The sequence below is a fragment of the Podarcis muralis genome, chromosome 5 (assembly GCF_964188315.1).
Source record: "Podarcis muralis chromosome 5, rPodMur119.hap1.1, whole genome shotgun sequence".
In the NCBI taxonomy this organism is placed as follows: domain Eukaryota; kingdom Metazoa; phylum Chordata; class Lepidosauria; order Squamata; family Lacertidae; genus Podarcis; species Podarcis muralis.
The window spans coordinates 8,527,475-8,545,144 of record NC_135659.1 but is presented as its reverse complement, the minus strand read 5'-3'; the positions used below and the strand labels follow the sequence as shown (position 1 = coordinate 8,545,144).

The 17,670-nt window shown below is 44.4% G+C and overlaps 1 protein-coding gene across 1 annotated transcript in view; it reads right to left on the bottom strand.

The window, feature by feature from the left end:
- Positions 1-1,402: 1,402 nt before the first annotated feature.
- LOC114598576 (protein FAM163A) overlaps positions 1,403-17,670 on the bottom strand; it is a 109,250-nt gene continuing 92,982 nt past the window's right edge. The window contains exons 2-5 of the mRNA XM_028732393.2: positions 15,201-15,295; positions 13,059-13,081; positions 6,133-6,247; positions 1,403-2,472 (exon numbers count right to left, since the gene is read on the bottom strand). Of these exons, the coding sequence (XP_028588226.2) occupies positions 2,065-2,472; positions 6,133-6,225 (501 nt within the window). The 5' untranslated portion in view covers positions 6,226-6,247; positions 13,059-13,081; positions 15,201-15,295 and the 3' untranslated portion in view covers positions 1,403-2,064. The remainder of the gene's footprint in view (positions 2,473-6,132; positions 6,248-13,058; positions 13,082-15,200; positions 15,296-17,670) is intronic.

Genomic DNA, 17,670 nt, shown 5'->3' with positions numbered 1-17,670 from the left:
AATCTGGGACCTTGTGGTTGCAATGTGTGTGCTGTACTCCTCCCCCTTCCCTAACATGCTCGTTTTCTGTACGCAAGGAGTTTTTGCATGAGAAAGTGTTTGCTTGGAACGAAAGCTTCCGGCTGACATGCTAGGTCTATATGCAATCTGAAGTGGCCATCTAGAAACTATTTTATCACCAGTTGAAACATGGTTATCAGGGTGAAGTGCTACCATCCAGATTCCAGATCATGCCCATCTCACTCACACACTATACACTGAAAGTGCATCATTTCTGCCTGAGAATCCTGGAAACTGTAGCTTGTTCAGGGTGCTGGGGGTTGTGGCTCTGTGAGGGGTAAGCTACAGTTCCCAGGATCCTTTAGGCAAAACCTTGTGCTTTCAATGTGCTATAAATGATGAGAGCCAACATTTAAGCGCTTCAAAGGGCAGTGGGCCATTGTGCTTATTCAGCTGGGCAGGGTCCAAACATCTGGAAAAAAATGGCAAACTGAGACACCTTCCATGCAAAGCTGGTGACGGAGGACCCTGAGAGACCCTCCCGGGTGGATCGAGCCCTTAGTAATTCAAATACAGAAACAACACTTGACAAATAACAAAGGGTGAAATTGCAAACATTGTAAGAGAAACGAATCCATAACGCAACCCAGTACAAATCCTTCCGCAGATCCAGAGTTCTTTTTAAAGAGGCGCATGATATTGTCTTGCAACTTTCATGAAGCTCTCAAGCTTGGCCTTAGCTTTCAACACTCACTTCACCCGTGGCCCTTCTTAGCCTTGTGAAACATGGTTTGTCGTCATCCTCCGCATTCCATATCAGTACTTATAAAAAAATATTATATTTTGCAGTTTCATCAAAGGTGTATCAGGAGGTTCCCCTAAACATGGGCTTTGAATACTAGGGAAAGGGAGGTGGACGAGAGGCCACTAACTCCTCAGTGGTGCAGTGTGTGGATGTCAGAAGTCATCATGTCTATGAAAGCCTGTGAGAGTTAAGGAAATTGAGAGAACAGAGTCTTTTCTTTTTTGCAATAGAAAAGCCACCCAAATGCAGAATGCTAGTAATTGCACCACTTCCCAATCTCCCAGTTCCTTTCCTATATCTTTTGCATATTACGTGCTTGTGTGTATGTGTGTGTGTGTGTGTGTGTGTGTGTGTGTAATAAGCAGAGAATGGTTCACCTATTTTTACATTCTAGTACAGAGAATAGCATTCCGTTTGTAACTATTATATTACAAGGATATTAATTCCATTTACCGTATTTTTCGCTCTATAAGACGCACCAGACCACAAGACGCACCTAGTTTTTGGAGGAGGAAAACAAGAAAAAAAATATTCTGAATCTCAGAAGCCAGAACAGCAAGAGGAATCGCTGTGCAGTGAAAGCAGCAATCACTCTTGCTGTTCTGGCTTCTGGGATAGCTGTGCAGCCTGCATTCGCTCCATAAGACGCACACACATTTCCCCTTACTTTTTAGGAGGGAAAAAGTGAGTCTTATAGAGCAAAAAATACGGTATTTGTTTTCCTCGTCTCCGCTTCCAGTGAACAGGAGCACTGGAAGTGAGTTTAGCAAGGATTTTGCCATCCTTCTCGCTAATGCCACCATCATTACTGGGTAGGACAGTGTACAATAAATGGTGTGTTGGCTGACTTAGTATGTACTCATATGACCTGTCAAGGGAGACCAGTGGCTATTGCTTTGGAGAGAGAGAGAGAGAGACAAGTAGGGTTTTCTACAGGTAGACACCAAATATGTTTGTGGGGGTCAGGGTGAACCTGGAAGAGTGTTTAAATACAAGTTAGTTTGTACTGTACATAGCCCTCCTTAGACAAGACCCTTCAGTGGACCCAACACTGTTTGCAGGTTCAGAAACCACCAAGTTCAATGTCTTGGGCGCAATGTCACCACTTTCCCTCTTAGTAAGAAGAGCCTTGCTGCGGCGATCGGGAACAATGTTGGGTCTTAGATGCACGTTCCGTTTTTGTTGAAAGGTTTCCGTAGCAATCCCCGCTGCCCCAAGGGGATCAAACCGAAGCACCCTACGGCCGTAACCGATTGTGATCAGACTTCTGTACTGAAAGCCCTCGAGTTGGGAAAGGTCTCGTGGATGATGCAATGGTGATGGGTCACCGGGAAACTCTGGAGGCCAGCCATTTTGAGGGGCAGCCCCATTTCTTTGCAGCATGTAGGCATGTAGGTGACCCTCTCGCCCCCGTTACGCACCAGGTCAGCGGTCCGTATGTAAAAGGGGGAGCCATAGGGGGAGCAGGTGGGGCAATGGTTCCGATTGCCTGGCTTGTTAATCTCATGGGGAGGAAAAGAGGAGTTGCCCTGCCCGTCCATGATGCGAGAGTTGCAAGCGTTGCACATGGCATAGTGCGAGTGCGAAGGAAGGTCAGTCTCCTCCTGCTCCTCCTCCTCTTCCTCCTCTTCCTCTTCATCAGTGTCATCCTTCTTGCAGCAATAATACTAAAGCAGGAGGGAAAGAACTGGGGTTAGGTGGCACATGCAAAAAAAGGACATTAAAAATATAATAATGCTTAGCATGTCTTTAGTATAGTGGCAAGAGGGATGCGGGTGGCGCTGTGGGTTAAACCACAGAGCCTTTTAGGCTTGCTGATCAGAAGGTCGGCAGTTCGAATCCCCACGACGGGGTGAGCTCCCGTTGCTCGGTCCCAGCTCCTGCCAACCTAGCAGTTCAAAAGCACGTCAAAGTGCAAGTAGATAAATAGGTACCACTCCGGAGGGAAGGTAAACGGCGTTTCCGTGCACTGCTCTGGTTCTCCAGAAGCGGCTTAGTCATGCTGTCCACATGAGCCAGCAGCTGGTTCCCTCGGCCAATAAAGCGAGATGAGCGCAGCAACCCCAGAGTTGACTGCGAATGGACCTAATGGTCAGGGGTCCCTTTACCTTTAGTATAGTGGCGGCCACCATAGTCTCTCTGTTGAGCCCATGAGGCTGTTTTGGGCAAACCCTCTCCCTGGGCATCCTATGATGCCAGGTGTTATGAAAATTATAAGGTCTAAAATATAAAATAAATGTTCATAAATGCACCAGGCAAACACATACGTAAATATATAAACCACATGTCTGAAACAACACAGGAAAATAGCCCTGAAACCATTTTGACTCTCCCAAATTGACCTCAAATGTTTCTCTGAGGAAATGGGGAAACCTCCCCATTGTCTCTTTGCTCACAAATCCTGTCTTAAGGGCATATCTGTGTATGAATAGGGTGAGCCTGTGACCTGGATTCAGGAACTGAGTATTTACCATCACAAAAGAATGGCCAGGCTGCCCAGGTAATGCAATCAGTGACCATTATCAGGTACCCTGACAAACAGGATTTCTGCTGTAGACTGCCTCCTAAGCTGTTGACCGCCTCCTTCTGTGATGTATGTATGATGTTTTGGGTGGGTGGTCTTGGGCTCCAGGGTGGGCAGTTTCAAAAGTCTATATAAGAGCTTGCACACCAAGATTCTGGGTTCCTCCTTCCTCCTGCATGTGGGGAATGGGGACCCTGTTGCGACAGTTTGATAAAGATCAGGATTAAAGATAAAGGTAAAGGGACCCCTGACCATTAGGTCCACTCGTGGCCGACTCTGGGGTTGCGGCGCTCATCTCGCTTTATTGGCCGAGGGAGCCGGCGTACAGCTTCCAGGTCATGTGGCCAGCATGAAGAAGCCGCTTCTGGCGAACCAGAGCAGCACACAGAAATGCTGTTTACTTTCCTGCCAGAGAGGTACCTATTTATCTACTTGCACTTGATGTGCTTTCGAACTGCTAGGTTGGCAGGAGCAGGGACTGAGCAATGGGAGCTCACCCTGTCGCAGGGATTCGAACCGCAGACCTTCTGATCGGCAAGCCCTAGGCTCTGTGGTTTAGACCACAGCGCCACCCGCGTCCCTGCTAAGATCAGGCTTGCTTCTCAATATTCTCGGGTTGGCCTCTGTTATTTTCTCCTACCGATAGAGAACCTACATAAGGACTCTATATGGGCTCTTGGGTACCCCATAAGGGAATTAAGGGGTGTTTTTCTTATAACACCAGGCATGGGAAATTAAAACGCCTTCTTGGGCACCGAAATTTGGCCAGTTGCCAGGCACCTTCCTTTCCCCCCCCCCCCGCCACTGAGATACCACTGGATGCTCAGAGTGTGGTGGGGAGCGCAGTAGGAGAAATATTTGCACAGAGGCTTAAGACAACTGCAGGCTGTGAGCTCTGTGGCTCTAGAATACTGCCGGAAGAGGTTTTGAGAGAGGGTCTGTGAACGTGAGTTTGTGGGAGGGAGGGAGGGAGGGAGGGAGGGAAGGAAGGAAGGAAGGAAGGAAGGAAGGAAGGAAGGAAGGAAGGAAGGAAGGAAGGAAGATATTCGTTGCACATGTGGCGCTTCTGCGTTTGAGGGCAAAGATTCACCATGCAGGACGAAATGGCAGGCCATGACTTGAGCATACCAAAGTTCCTTCCATTGCAAATGGTAGAGGCGAAAGGTCCCCTGCGTAAGTTTATGCCGGAAAATCAGTGGCAACGTTTATAGGTCTAAATGTTCTATATGTTAATTATGCATGTATACAATTAATATATAACGCCTTTTGACTTCTGCAAAGAGATATGGAGAAACATTCTGGACTGAATGAAGCAGTAGCTTATAGTGTTTCGTAGTTTGGTAGTGTTGTGTATTATTATTAAGATTACAGTCTTGCAAAGACCTGCACTGTCAACAATGTTTTCTTGTAATGAAAAAAATACTGTTATGAACTGTGTTGAATAAGATCCAAATTGCAGCAGTCTGATTGGCCCTAGAACAATAGGATTCAGGATGCAGCAGTCTGATTGGTCCTAGAACAATAGGATCCAGAATGCAGCAGTCTGATTGGTCCGCAGGAGCCACCCAGTCCAACTCCAGGTGGAAGTGAATCTGCAACCTGATTGGTCTACAGGAGAATCCCGGAATTAGCCAATCACGTGGGGCCCATTGTGAAAATAATGTATATAAAGCAGACATTTTGGGGGAACTTCCATTCCTCCTCACCACTATGAGCTGAATAAAGAGCATGAAATCCACACTCGACTCCGAGTATATTTCAAATGCACAAAGCAAAAATAGAGACAGATAGCTATCTACCAGAGAGAAGTACCATAAAATATTTGTTTTTATTCTAATTTATTTTGGTTTGCTTTAAGTTGTTCCACTGGAGGAAATTTTTCTTTCTTATTCACTTCATATTGTGTTACATTACTTAATTCTTACGCCTGGTTTTTGCCCCTCCCACTTCTGCCTTCCGCCCCACTCATAATTGGAATGAGGTTCTTTGGATTTAGCACAATTCTGTATCCGCGCAGAGAAATTGTCTGACCAGCCCTGATGGTGGCTGAGAGTGTGAATTGCGACCCGGGAAGGCCCTTATCCAACTGTCATCTCACCCACGTGCCCTTTGACCAAGATGCTTTATCTGAACCTTAGCCACCTGTAATATGGGGATAATACTGACCTACTTTACAGGACTCCTGCAAAAATTATTGGGAGTCATTCTGCATAGAAACAGTAAAGATGTTTGTACCTTTAAGAACAGTTTTTGTGAGCTCTGGGCTGATTGGTTGCAGCTGGCCATGACTACAAAAGGATAACAGCTGCAGTTTGAACTTTGCCTGCAAGAAAAACACCCACAAGCTTTGCTGTTTGTTGCTTTGAAATAAAACCTTTATTTGGTTTGGTTTTACACTGGTCTCATGGTGTCACAGTCTCTGTCATCTGCCACCAGTGGAAAATCTCCCTCTAACAAAAATTGCTAACAGAACAATCCTATGTGTGTTGACTCCGAAACAAGTACTACTATTTTCAGTGGCGTTTACTCACAGGATTGCAACCTGAACTAATAGATTTGAAATACTGGTGTGACTCCCATGTTTCCCACAGCAAACATAAAATGTGGATGGCATTCAAACACGGACATGTGTCTTTAAACAGCCATGAATCCAGATTGGGCCATGCATGGTCTCCATCCTTCTGATGTTTGCTGAAAGACCATGTAACTCTGGTGCACCTGCAGTAGAGTTGTTTCTTGCCTAAAATACGACGCTTTCTTTGGATACAGAAGCAAAACAACCCATAAAAGCATAGATTCTTACCTGTAGCCTACAATAGCACAGAACAGCAATGATACACAGTAAGATCACTGTCGCTAGTATTCCTCCAGTGATTACAACAGTTCCTGCTGTCATCCGACCGATTCTCCATCAAACTCTAGAAGAACAACAAAGATAATAATAATAATAATAATAATTTATTATTTGTACCCCGCCCATCTGGCTGGGTTTCCCCAGCCACTCTGGGCGGCTTCCATAGAAACCAAAAACCCCACTAAAATATCATACATTAAAAACTTCCCTGAACAGGGCTGCCTTAAGATGTCTTCTGAATGTCAGGTAGTTGTTTATCGTTTTGACATCTGATGGGAGGGCATTCCACAGGGCAGGCGCCACTACCGAAAAGGCCCTCTGCCTGGTTCCCTGTAGCTTTGCTTCTTGCAATGAGGGAACTGCCAGAAGGCCCTCGGCGCTGGACCTCAGCGTCCGGGCAGAACGATGGGGGTGGAGACGCTCCTTCAGGTATACTGGGCCGAGGCCATTTACTAGATAACTAGTAACAATTCAGAATCCCTATAGCAAGGGGAGGCAGAAGGTACGACTGAGGTGTACAACTAGTAGATCTCTGGGGGGTTTGCCGTAGATCTAAAATTCTTCAGCAACAATAAAAAAGCGGCTTTCCCCTCCAAGACTGCTGAAATAAAGAAAGCTTAGGGTAACCAGGAGTGGACTCTTCACTTCAAAATGTGCTCAGAGACATCCTCAGAAGTTACTTGTCATGCTGCCTCCCCTATTGGAGACCATATGCCTCTGAATTGTGGGAAATGGCAGTCAAATATAACTAGAAAGGTTAGTGCTACTTAATGCATGAAGGGGTTAAGATCATAGAACTGTATTCCTAGACTCAGCTAGCTCACATTCCTCACCTGGAAGGAAGTTATGTTTCCTCCTTGGTTCATTCTTTTTTTAAAAAATAAATAAGTTTTATTTAAAGTTTTTGTGACAGAAAAAGAAGTAAAAACTAAGGGGGGGGACCCAAAATCATTCAAAATAATTCAAATTACAAACACAATAATTTTGCTTTTTCACATTCTCAATAATTTTCCAAGTACCACCCTCTGCTTCGCTCCCCCCTCCCCCCGAATTCCCCTCACCCATGTGAGATCTTATTGGCATTTGTATTATTGTTTCTTGTTGTGTTAGCAGTTATTTATACCTAATAGTCATATCCTTTATAATATCACCTTGTATCCTTGCGAGTCTTTCCTTTTACGTTTATGTTAAACTTAATTTCCATGTCCATCTTTTTTCATATATATCTCTACACACTCCCACTCTCTCTTAATTTTTTGCTTGGGGCAGCCCCTAATCGATGCTGTTCATTTTGCCATCTCCATAAATTCACAGATCTTAATTCTCCATTCTAATAATTCTTGTATTTTTTCCTGTTTTCCATTTTTTTTGCCACTAGTAATCTAGCTGCTGCTGTCACATAGAGGTATATATTCTTTTTATCTTTGGGGATATCGTTGGTTATTAAGCCTATCAGATATGCTTCTGTTTTTTTGAGAATTGTGCTTTTAAATATTCTTTTCAACTCTTCGTGTATCTTGGTCCAAAATTGTTTAATCACCTTACACCCCCACCATATATGGTGTCACCTTGCCAACAAAGGTCCGTATAGTTAAAGCTATGGTTTTCCCAGTAGTGATGTATGGAAGTGAGAGCTGGACCATAAAGAAGGCTGATGGCCGAAGAATTGATGCTTTTGAATTATGGTGCTGGAGGAGACTCTTGAGAGTCCCATGGACTGCAAGAAGATCAAACCTATCTATTCTTAAGGAAATCAGCCCTGAGTGCTCACTGGAAGGACAGATCGTGAAGCTGAGACTCCAATACTTTGGCCACCTCATGAGAAGAGAAGACTCCCTGGAAAAGGCCCTGATGTTGGGAAAGATGAAGGGCACAAGGAGAAGGGGACGACAGAGGACGATATGGTTGGACAGTGTTCTCGAAGCTACCAGCATGAGTTTGACCAAACTGCGGGAGGCAGTGGAAGACAGGAGTGCCTGGCATGCTCTGGTCCAGGGGGTCACGAAGAGTCAGACACGACTAAACGACTAAACAACAACAAAAGATCAGACAAGCATGAAATCTTCCCACTCTTGCCCTGATGCCTCCAAGTATTGCTGCTGTTCTCTACTGTTATTGTCTTATGTTGTTACTTATTTTTAAAATGGCTTTTTAAAATTACATTTAAATAGGATTTTAGAAAGGCAGTGCGGTGAACCAGTTTAGTCAGTTGATTAATCTATTGAAGCTTCACTGATGAATCAAGTTTTAACCAGCGAGAGCCACATTTAATCTGTGGGATCAAGAGTTAAAGATATTGTTAGTCTGTCTAGTGTGGTAACAGTTCTGGGATGCTGCTGGAATTGGAAATGTAAAAGGAAACATTAAAGATGACTTTTAGCTCTGATGACGTTGAGGATCAGATTGAAACACCCCCATTCAAGCAGCTGGTCTGTTATTCCATTGAGTTGCGGGTTGTGTAATGCCTTTATTCCTAATTAAAAGAACAGCTGAGGCACAGCACATCAGTCTCATTAAAAGCCAAAGCAAATGAAAGTTTGTATTGATTCCTCGATCAATCTGTTACAAAACAAACTAAACATCTCGCAGTATTTGATTTTCCTCTGCAAGAGTCCTGGATCTGGGGCTTTCTTCCTGGAATGGTCAGTTCCTTATCTTCTAGATACTCCAGGGACAAATCCAAAGGGTCTTGAAATGGCAAGATAAAGGGTCTCCAAAACTAATACAGATAATATATTACTGCCTTGGTAGCATGTGGCTTTCGACAGACTATGTCAGGGGTTGTTCTCAATGTTGGGTTGCATCTAGAGATCTGAAACATTGCCCTTCCATTAGAAAACAGCAGGGATATGGCTTTTTCCAATAAAGAGTAATTTATTGTGAAGAGGACATCACAGAGCACACATTTCTGAACAGGCTTATTATTATTATTATTTAAGGAAAGGTACCGTTCCCCCCCCCCCTGCGAACCTAGCAGTTCAAAAGCACGTCAAAGTGCAAGTAGATAAATAGGTACTACTCCAGCAGGAAGGTAAACAGCGTTTCCGTGCGTTGCTCTGGTCCGCCAGAAGCGGCTTAGTCATGCTGGCCACATGACCCGGAAGCTGTACGCCGGCTCCCTCGGCCAATAAAGCGAGATGAGCACCGCAACCCCAGAGTCAGTCACGACTGGACCTAATGGTCAGGGGTCCCTTTACCTTTACCTACCATATTTTTTGCTCTATAAGACTCACTTTTTCCCTCCCAAAAAGTAAGGGGAAATGTGTGTGCGTCTTATGGAGCGAATGCAGGCTGTGCAGCTATCACAGAAGCCAGAACAGCAAGAGGGATAGCTGCGCAGTGATCCCTCTTGCTGTTCTTGCTTCTGAGATTCAGAATATTATTTTTTCTTGTTTTCCTCCTCCCAAAACTTGGTGTGTCTTATGGTCTGGTGCATCTTATAGAGTGAAAAATACGGTAATTGCCTCATCCAGTTTTGAACTATGAGCCTTCATGCCACACATCAGAAGCGGGGATAAACTGCTTATCGTTCATAAGTAACTTGAAAGTTTTACGATTATTTTATAAAGCAATTTCCCGCCATTCCACCAAATTGGCAGCAGCCCAGGTGCTCTCCAGGTGACTTTGCCTTCAATGCCTCACTTTGAGGAAGAATTGTCTAAGGGTCACTTCCTCAAAGAGAGGGATGAGGCATCCATGCCTCTGTTACCTTTTCAGGTGCACAAGGAGGAACGCAGGAGGAAGAGGGCATTAGCAGGGAGCAGTGCGGTGGGGCATGTTGAACATTTCAACTTCCAACTTCCAAAAATGAGGGGTGCCAGAAAGTTGTAACATGACTTGAGAATTCAAAAGATATTTTGGTTAAATTAACGTAATTTGGTTTTGCTTGGTAAGTCGCAACCTGTGTAAAATTGCATATTAAATATCAAATGTGATTGCAGTTATAGATTTATATTCTTATTTAGCATGACATTTTCAGAAGGTAAAATTAACATTCTTGAGTTTCTCAAAAGTTTTTTTGTGTGCTTCTTCATCAAACATAAACCTACTGAGCTAAACGTTGTCCAGTCACACAAAAATTCAACAGCAGATTTGCATTCCTCACGCCCCAGAGCATATTTTTACGACTGAAGAAATTTGCAAAGATTAAGTTTCAGCCCCTCAAATGACACACCCTAGACTGGCTGTGTTGGCTGGCTATGAGCCAGTCAGTCAAGGCAGGCAGGTGGCTGGCCGGCCCTGTGAGAGGTGGATGAGGGAGATCACATTCCTACCTGCCCTCCTGATCATTCAGCATCATCTCCTCAGCGTCATTCACAGGGAGGGCTGGTTCTGCCAGCCTAAAACAGTGCATAGCTGTCAAGCGTCCCTTATTAGGCGGGACAGTCCCTTATCACAGCGCCATGTCCCGCTGCTGTCCAGGATTAATGATGTCCCTTAAATAAGCTACTGAAGGTAATGGGGCCCTTTCTATGTCCAGCTGTCCTTTGTCAACAACAAATTGTTGCTGGTTTTTTGTGTTGAATATATGCTATATGGTCATTTATAGACCTAATAGGTATCTAAAGCCATTTGCACGCAACAAAATATGTATTTTATCAAAGTAATTGTTGATCCCTTATTTTGGCTGCTGATCCCTTATTTTCGAGGCTGCTGGTCCCTTATTTTCAAATCTGTAAGTTGACAACTATGAAACAGTGAGGTGAGATTGCATGAAAACTGAACAACGTGGCCTCTTGGGGACAAAACCTGAAGTGTCTGTTATCTGCAGTGGGACGGATTACCTGAGACAAGAGGTGATTAAACTGAAGCTGGGTGAAAGGGATACTCTGAAACAACAGGAAAATTAGCAGAGTCGCTGTCACTACAACAACGAGTTTCCGGCTGCAGTCTGATTGGACAGTCTTGAGGGGCAAAGCCAATTGAGGCAAAGGGTCCCAAGACCATGCCGTATTTGAACCTGAGTATTCAGGATGTGTCATGTGAGAAATGGCAGTGAGTGTGTTTAATTTGACGATATGCAAATGGATATGGATTGTATTGCCAATGGGGCAGTGTCAGAAGGAGACACTTGCTCTTGCCAGTGAGCTAATGGAGTCCCATCAGCCCCGATCAGAATGCTCAATGGTCAGGGATGATGGATGCTGTAGTCCAAAACACCTGGATGCATAGCTGTCAATTTACAGATTTGAAAATAAGGGACCAGCAGCCAAAATTAATGGCACTGATGGAGCCATGTTGCTTTGGCTGCGACTGACTATGAATTTGCAGCACCGTGACGGCCCCTAAGTGCTGCTCTTCTGCGTCCCTCCCCATCCCTTCCTCTTCCTCTTCCCTCAGGCTGCCTCCTTAGCCGCCGCTGCCACCTCCGGCTTCCCCTGGCAGTGCGGCAGAAGTCTTGCAAGAGAGGGGCCGCCTGCCTGCCCGCCCGCTGCCACCTGTCTCCTCACGACGCACCCCTGAGGGGGAAAAAGGAGAGATGGAGACGCGGCAGCTCGTGCGCGCTCTCTTTCTCACTCTCTCAAGGCAGAGGACCCCGAGCCGCTGCTTCCCTCCTGAGCCAGGCGAGCATGAAACCCGGGAAATTTAAGGGACATCATCAATCTGGACAGCAGCGGGAAACGGCGCTGGGATAAGGGAGTTTCCCGCCAAATAAGGGACGGTTGACAGCTATGCCTGGATGGCATCGCGTTGGCTACCCCTAAAACAATGTTGGCAATTGGCAAAGAGTTTGGGGTGTATAAAAGGGATTAGCATACAGCCAGAGTTCTTGTGCTTCTCAGTCAGAGGATGAGGACAAGAAATCCCATTTCAGTGAGGTTATGGGTTGCTTCCTCTGCTTGAAAAGAGGACACACTCATTCTGCAGCTACCTGTAGAATGGAACTTAAAGAACATTGCAGTTTTGGGGTACACAGAGGACTGGGCTACTTGGCAAGAAGGTTCTATTTAGCAATCTTTTTTTTTAAAAAGCAAATTTTAATATTTATATGCTGCCCATCTGACTCAGTTGCCCCAGCCACTCTGGGGTTAGAAGTGGGACCTCCAACAAAATGTTGTGGTGTGGAGTGCTCCTGTTGAATGTTTCAGCCAGCCAGCTATGCCTTATGTCAGAATACTCCATTCCGATCCAAACTCACATACAACCAGCATGGCCACGGAGCATGTTCAGTCCCTTAAAGGATTATTATTATTATTATTATTATTATTATTATTATTATTACTATTATGAGAGTCAGTGTGGTGCAGTGGTTAAGAGCAGTGGACTCGTAATCTGGTGAACTGGGTTTGCGTCTCCGCTCCTCCACATGCAGCTGCTGGCTGACCTTGGGCTAGTCACACTTCTCTGAAGTCTCTCAGCCTCACTCACCTCACAGAGTGTTTGTTGTGGGGGAGGAAGGGAAAGGAGAATGTTAGCCACTTTGAGACTCCTTCGGGTAGTGATAAAGCGGGATATCAAATCCAAACTCCCCTTCTTCTTCTTCTTCTTCTTCTTCTTCTTCTTCTTCTTCTTCTTCTTCTTCTTCTTCTTGCCCTCTTGGTATTTTTCTCAAAGACTTCTGCAAACCTTTGAGTTCTCCCAAGCTTGCTGATACCTCTCTCTTGTATATGGATGGTGACACTTTGGCTACATTAGGACCCAGGACTCAGACAATGAGCTCACTTTGAGTATAGGATACAGATCGGGTATGATATAGGCCTATCCTCCGTGAAGCCAATCTTCTATATTTTTATTTGTTTTTTTAATTATTTGTCTGCACATTTATTCCCCGCCATTCTGCCCATCAACAGCTCACAGAGCAGCTCATGGTTGGAATCAACAACTAATACACAACCCAACGGAAAGTAGGATTTGAAAGGTTATGGGGTACTTACGTTCAGTGAAGGGTGCGCTGGGCCTGCAAGACAGAACAGAGGCGACAGATAAATCAATCTCATTCTTTCATTCTCTGATCTCTTATCAGCGGTGGGAAGCAGCTACGCCACCCTCTAGGATCTAGTTAGATGTTCACCAAATTGTTGTTTGTAATATTGCATCAGTGCATAGATGGTACCTGACAGAGTAACATGGGGGTAAAGAAGAACAAGCTCTGCCTGAAGGAACTGGTAGCCTAAAAGCCAGCCATGGGAAAATGGAAGACAGAGGAAAGCATGGCTGCTTAAGGTAGCATTTGAGAAGGAAGAGCACAGTTGTGCTATCCTACTGATGTTGAGAAAGAATTCCAAGAACAGAAGGCAGCAAGGCAGACTGGATGGAGTCACCGAAAGGAACAAGAGGCCTGCAGTTCACAGGGCTGGAGGAGCTCTGACTTCACTCATTGGCTAAAAACACTGGCAGGCTGACTCATTTCGCAGAAATTGTTTCGAAGGATACCCGCACATTTTGCTTGATAACTTTCTTTCCAAAAGGACTGAATGCTTATTGTTATTGCCGTATTTTTCGCTCCATAAGATGCACCTGAGCATAAGACGCACCTAGTTTTTAGAGGGGGGATGCAAGAAAAAAAAATATTCTTTAAAGGGAGCGCTGAGCAGAGCCTGTATGCATCCCAGGCTCTGCTCAGCGCTCCCTTTCACGAGCCGTGTGGAGCCTGTGTGTAGCGCTTGCAGGCTTTTCCCCGAGGAGGGAGAGGGAGATGTGAATCACTAAAGCCGTCATCTTACACAGACTGACAGTTGGGCAACTGAGCAATCATTGTAATATATTTGTAGGTGGTTTTGTATTATATTTGATACAGCTATCAATATCTGTAATGCAATATAAACATAAATAAATTTTATGCCCTTCTCCCTCCTCAGGGAAAAGCCCCCAAGAACACACACTCCACGCGGCTCATGAAAGGGAGCGCTGAGCAGAGCCTCCCGCCTGCATTCGCTCCATAAGATGCACACACATTTCCCCTTACTTTTTAGGAGGGGAAGTGCGTCTTATGGAGTGAAAAATACAGTATTTTAAATGAAAGCTCAAGAATCTGGGGACCCTGATCAGGGACAGCAGTGAAGGCCTTTGTGGGTGCCAAATGGGTGACCCTGCCTCACAGTGCAAGAGGCATTGAGGTGCAACCCTTCTGCCGCCACAGTCCTCAGATGTCCCAACAAACGCTTTCCTGCTGAATCTTTGGGGCCCTGCAGATCTCAGAGGAAATGACTCTGGTCTGGAAATGAGTTTTGACTTAGCACTCTTTTACTGCTGGGGGCTCCATGGCTGTCAACTTACAGATTTGAAAATAAGGGACCAGCAGCCTCGAAAATAAGGGATCAGCAGCCAAAATAAGGGATCAACAATTACTTTGATGAAATACATATTTTGTTGCGTGCAAATGGCTTTAGATACCTATTAGGTCCTATAAATTACCATATAGCATACATTCAACACAAAAAAACAGCAACAATTTGTTGTTGACAAAGGACAGCTTGCCGAGCTTGCTAGACTAACAGGTAGAATACGAGACCAAGATGAACAGAAATTTAATGAAAATTGGAATAAATATTGGAATTATATCGGAACCAATTTGTAGAGGAAACTGGCGGGGTTGGAATTAATCTAACAGTGAGTGATTAACTTTTAAGAATAAAAACAAAATACGTGATTGTGGAATTTATTTGATACTTACCAAAAGGGTGGAGGGGAGTCCAGGGCTCGGCAGAGCCCGAAATATTATGATTTCCCTTTTCTTTTTATGATTTTTTGTATAATTTGGGGAAGGGAAATAATAAACTATGTAAATATGTACTTATATGTATACTGATATGCTTATCGGTATGTTTATTTGTATATTTTCTTTGTGTAATTTGAATAAAAATGTACTGGGGGGGAAAAAAAGACAAAGGACAGCTGGACAGAGAAAGGGCCCCATTACCTTCAGTAGCTTATTTAAGGGATATCATCAATAAGGGACAGCAGCAGGTCATGGCCCTAGGATAAGGAACTGTCCTGCCAAATAAGGGACACTTGACAGCTATGGGAGGCTCCCAAATGAAGATATGACAGAAAGGACAAGCAAGCTAAGTACTTACTCTGAAACTATCTCAAATGGCACCTGTCACATGGTCCTGAGAGGTGCAGGCTGCTGTCAAAAGTTCCACATCGTCACACAGAGATCAGTCCATTTCTACAGAGGAGAAAGCAAAGCACAATTAGAAACTCATCATTTCATTTACCGCAGAATCCAGAAATTAGGTTTACCAAATGGCTGCTTTTCCCCAAGCCCAACTTTGGACAGAAAACATTGCCTTGTGAATGTTTTAAGAATGCTGGTATTTTTCCTGTTTTGTTTTTTTAATGCACATGGTTAAAAAATATATGCATACTAAAACACTTCCCTTTGGCAGATTTTCTGTTCCATTCTTTGGTTTGGTCGGGACTGAACATGCCTGGAGTTTTACACACATGTAGTCTGCTGCCTTCATATGCAGCAGATGAAGGCGGCCATTTTGGAACATACAATCCAGGGTGTACATTCTTTGAAGTGGATGCAAATGTGAATCACTAAAGCCATCCTCTTACACAGATTGACAGCTGGGCGTCTGAGCAATCATTGCAATATATTTGTAGGTGGTTTTGTATTATATTTGATATAGCTATCAATATCTGTAATGCAATATAAACATAAATTATTATTTTTTTAAAAAACGGATAAACATGTTAAGCTGCACAAAGGAGGCTACACGAGTGTAATAGTCACCTACTGTCTACTATCTGTAACATGGCTAGGAAAACTAAGGCCCAGCGGCTGGATGCGGCCCAATCGCCTTCTCAATCCAGCCCGTGGATGGTCCAGGAATCAGCGTGTTTTCACATGAGTAGAATGTGTGCTTTTATTTAAAATGCATCTCTGGGTTATTTGTGGGACATAGGAATTTGTTCTCCCCCCCCCCAAAAAAAAAATCTAGTCTGGCACCCCACAAGGTCTGAGGGACAGTGGACCAGCCCCCTGCCAAAAAAGTTTGCTGACCTCTGATCTGTAACATCAACCTCCTCCACCCCAACCTAGGACTCAGCTATACAGCTGCAAATAAGACGTTGTAAGTGTGGATTATACAAATCTGACACTAGATGGCGATGGTGAGCTGTGGCAAATTCAATATATTTTTCAATACGTTTTTCAAAAAAGTATATTCACAGTGGTTTTTTTTATATGTGTCTAGATTCCACCCTAGTTATGTTACGCTGTGAGGTTTTTTGTATATTTTTTTTAAAAAAACAATCTTTCCAGTAATCTTGCATGGCTCATGTTCATTTCAATGAGGTTGTGCCCCAGATTCTCAGTTAGAATTAGAAGTACTTTAATTGAAAATCTAGATCGCAACCTCCACTGGGAGGAGCTCCGCTGAAATGAATGAGAGCCGAGCAGTTCATCCTAACCCTTCTCTCGCAGGAAAACCTCACCCGCCCCCTTTTTTGATTCTCTTTCTGAAAGACTGCCACCATCCTCTTGGAGTCTGTGCAGGAAAACATCAAGTGACTTTAGGGACCTGTTTGGCATACATTTCAGCTACACTGGAACGGGCTGAAGCTAATGGAAGGGGTGAAGGAAGCAAGGAAAGTGCTTACATTTCGAGGCTGACTGACACAGTCCCACACAGTGCATGTCAGCTTCATTTATTTCCTAGTACTGCAAAAGTTGGCCCCAGCTGATGTAGTCACATTTAATTAACAATCCTTCCCTCTTGTTGAGTCACACTCGCAAACTGAAGGGCCTGATTTCCTTCCTATCGGACACAATTAAAGTTTCCCTTGCAGTTTATTTATTGACTCGTGAAACGGATTGAGCAGCCCAGATGACAGAAACAGCAAACTGGCCCCTCATCTCCCTATGGAACAGAATTCTTCGTTACTCAAAAGGGATAAAATGCCCAAGCTGGTTGTCCCCATTACAAAACAAAACAAAACTGTTAAGTTGTGGGTGAACATATCAGACGACACAGCGATTCTTCAAACAGCTCTTGTTTATTCACAGGCCAGAACAGAACTGAACTGAAGGGTTCAGCCAGCCTGCTTATATAGAGCTCCAGTACAACGTAACTGTAACAACTTTCTGTAACTATCCAATCACTGAACGTCACTTTCGATCCCTTATTTGCATATGTGGACCTGAACTAGCGACAGTATCCCCCTGCTGGCCCAGGGTGAGAACTTCAGTACATAACAAAAACAAAACCAAACCAAAAACCACACCTGCACCTCCAATCTTCAGAAGTGAAAATTATAAACTGTGCACAAACTTCTGCCATGCATTAACAATATGCTAAGCTTGCTGGACCAAGTGTCCATCTAGCTCGGGGGTCAGCAAACTTTTTCAGCAGGGGGCCGGTCTGCTGTTCCTCAGACCTTGTGGGGGGCCAGACTATATTTTGGGGAAAAAATTAATGAACGGATTCCTATGCCCCACAAATGACCCAGAGATGCATTTTAAATAAAAGGACACATTCTACTCATGTAAAAACACGCTGATTCCCAGACCATCCACAGGCTGGATTTAGAAGG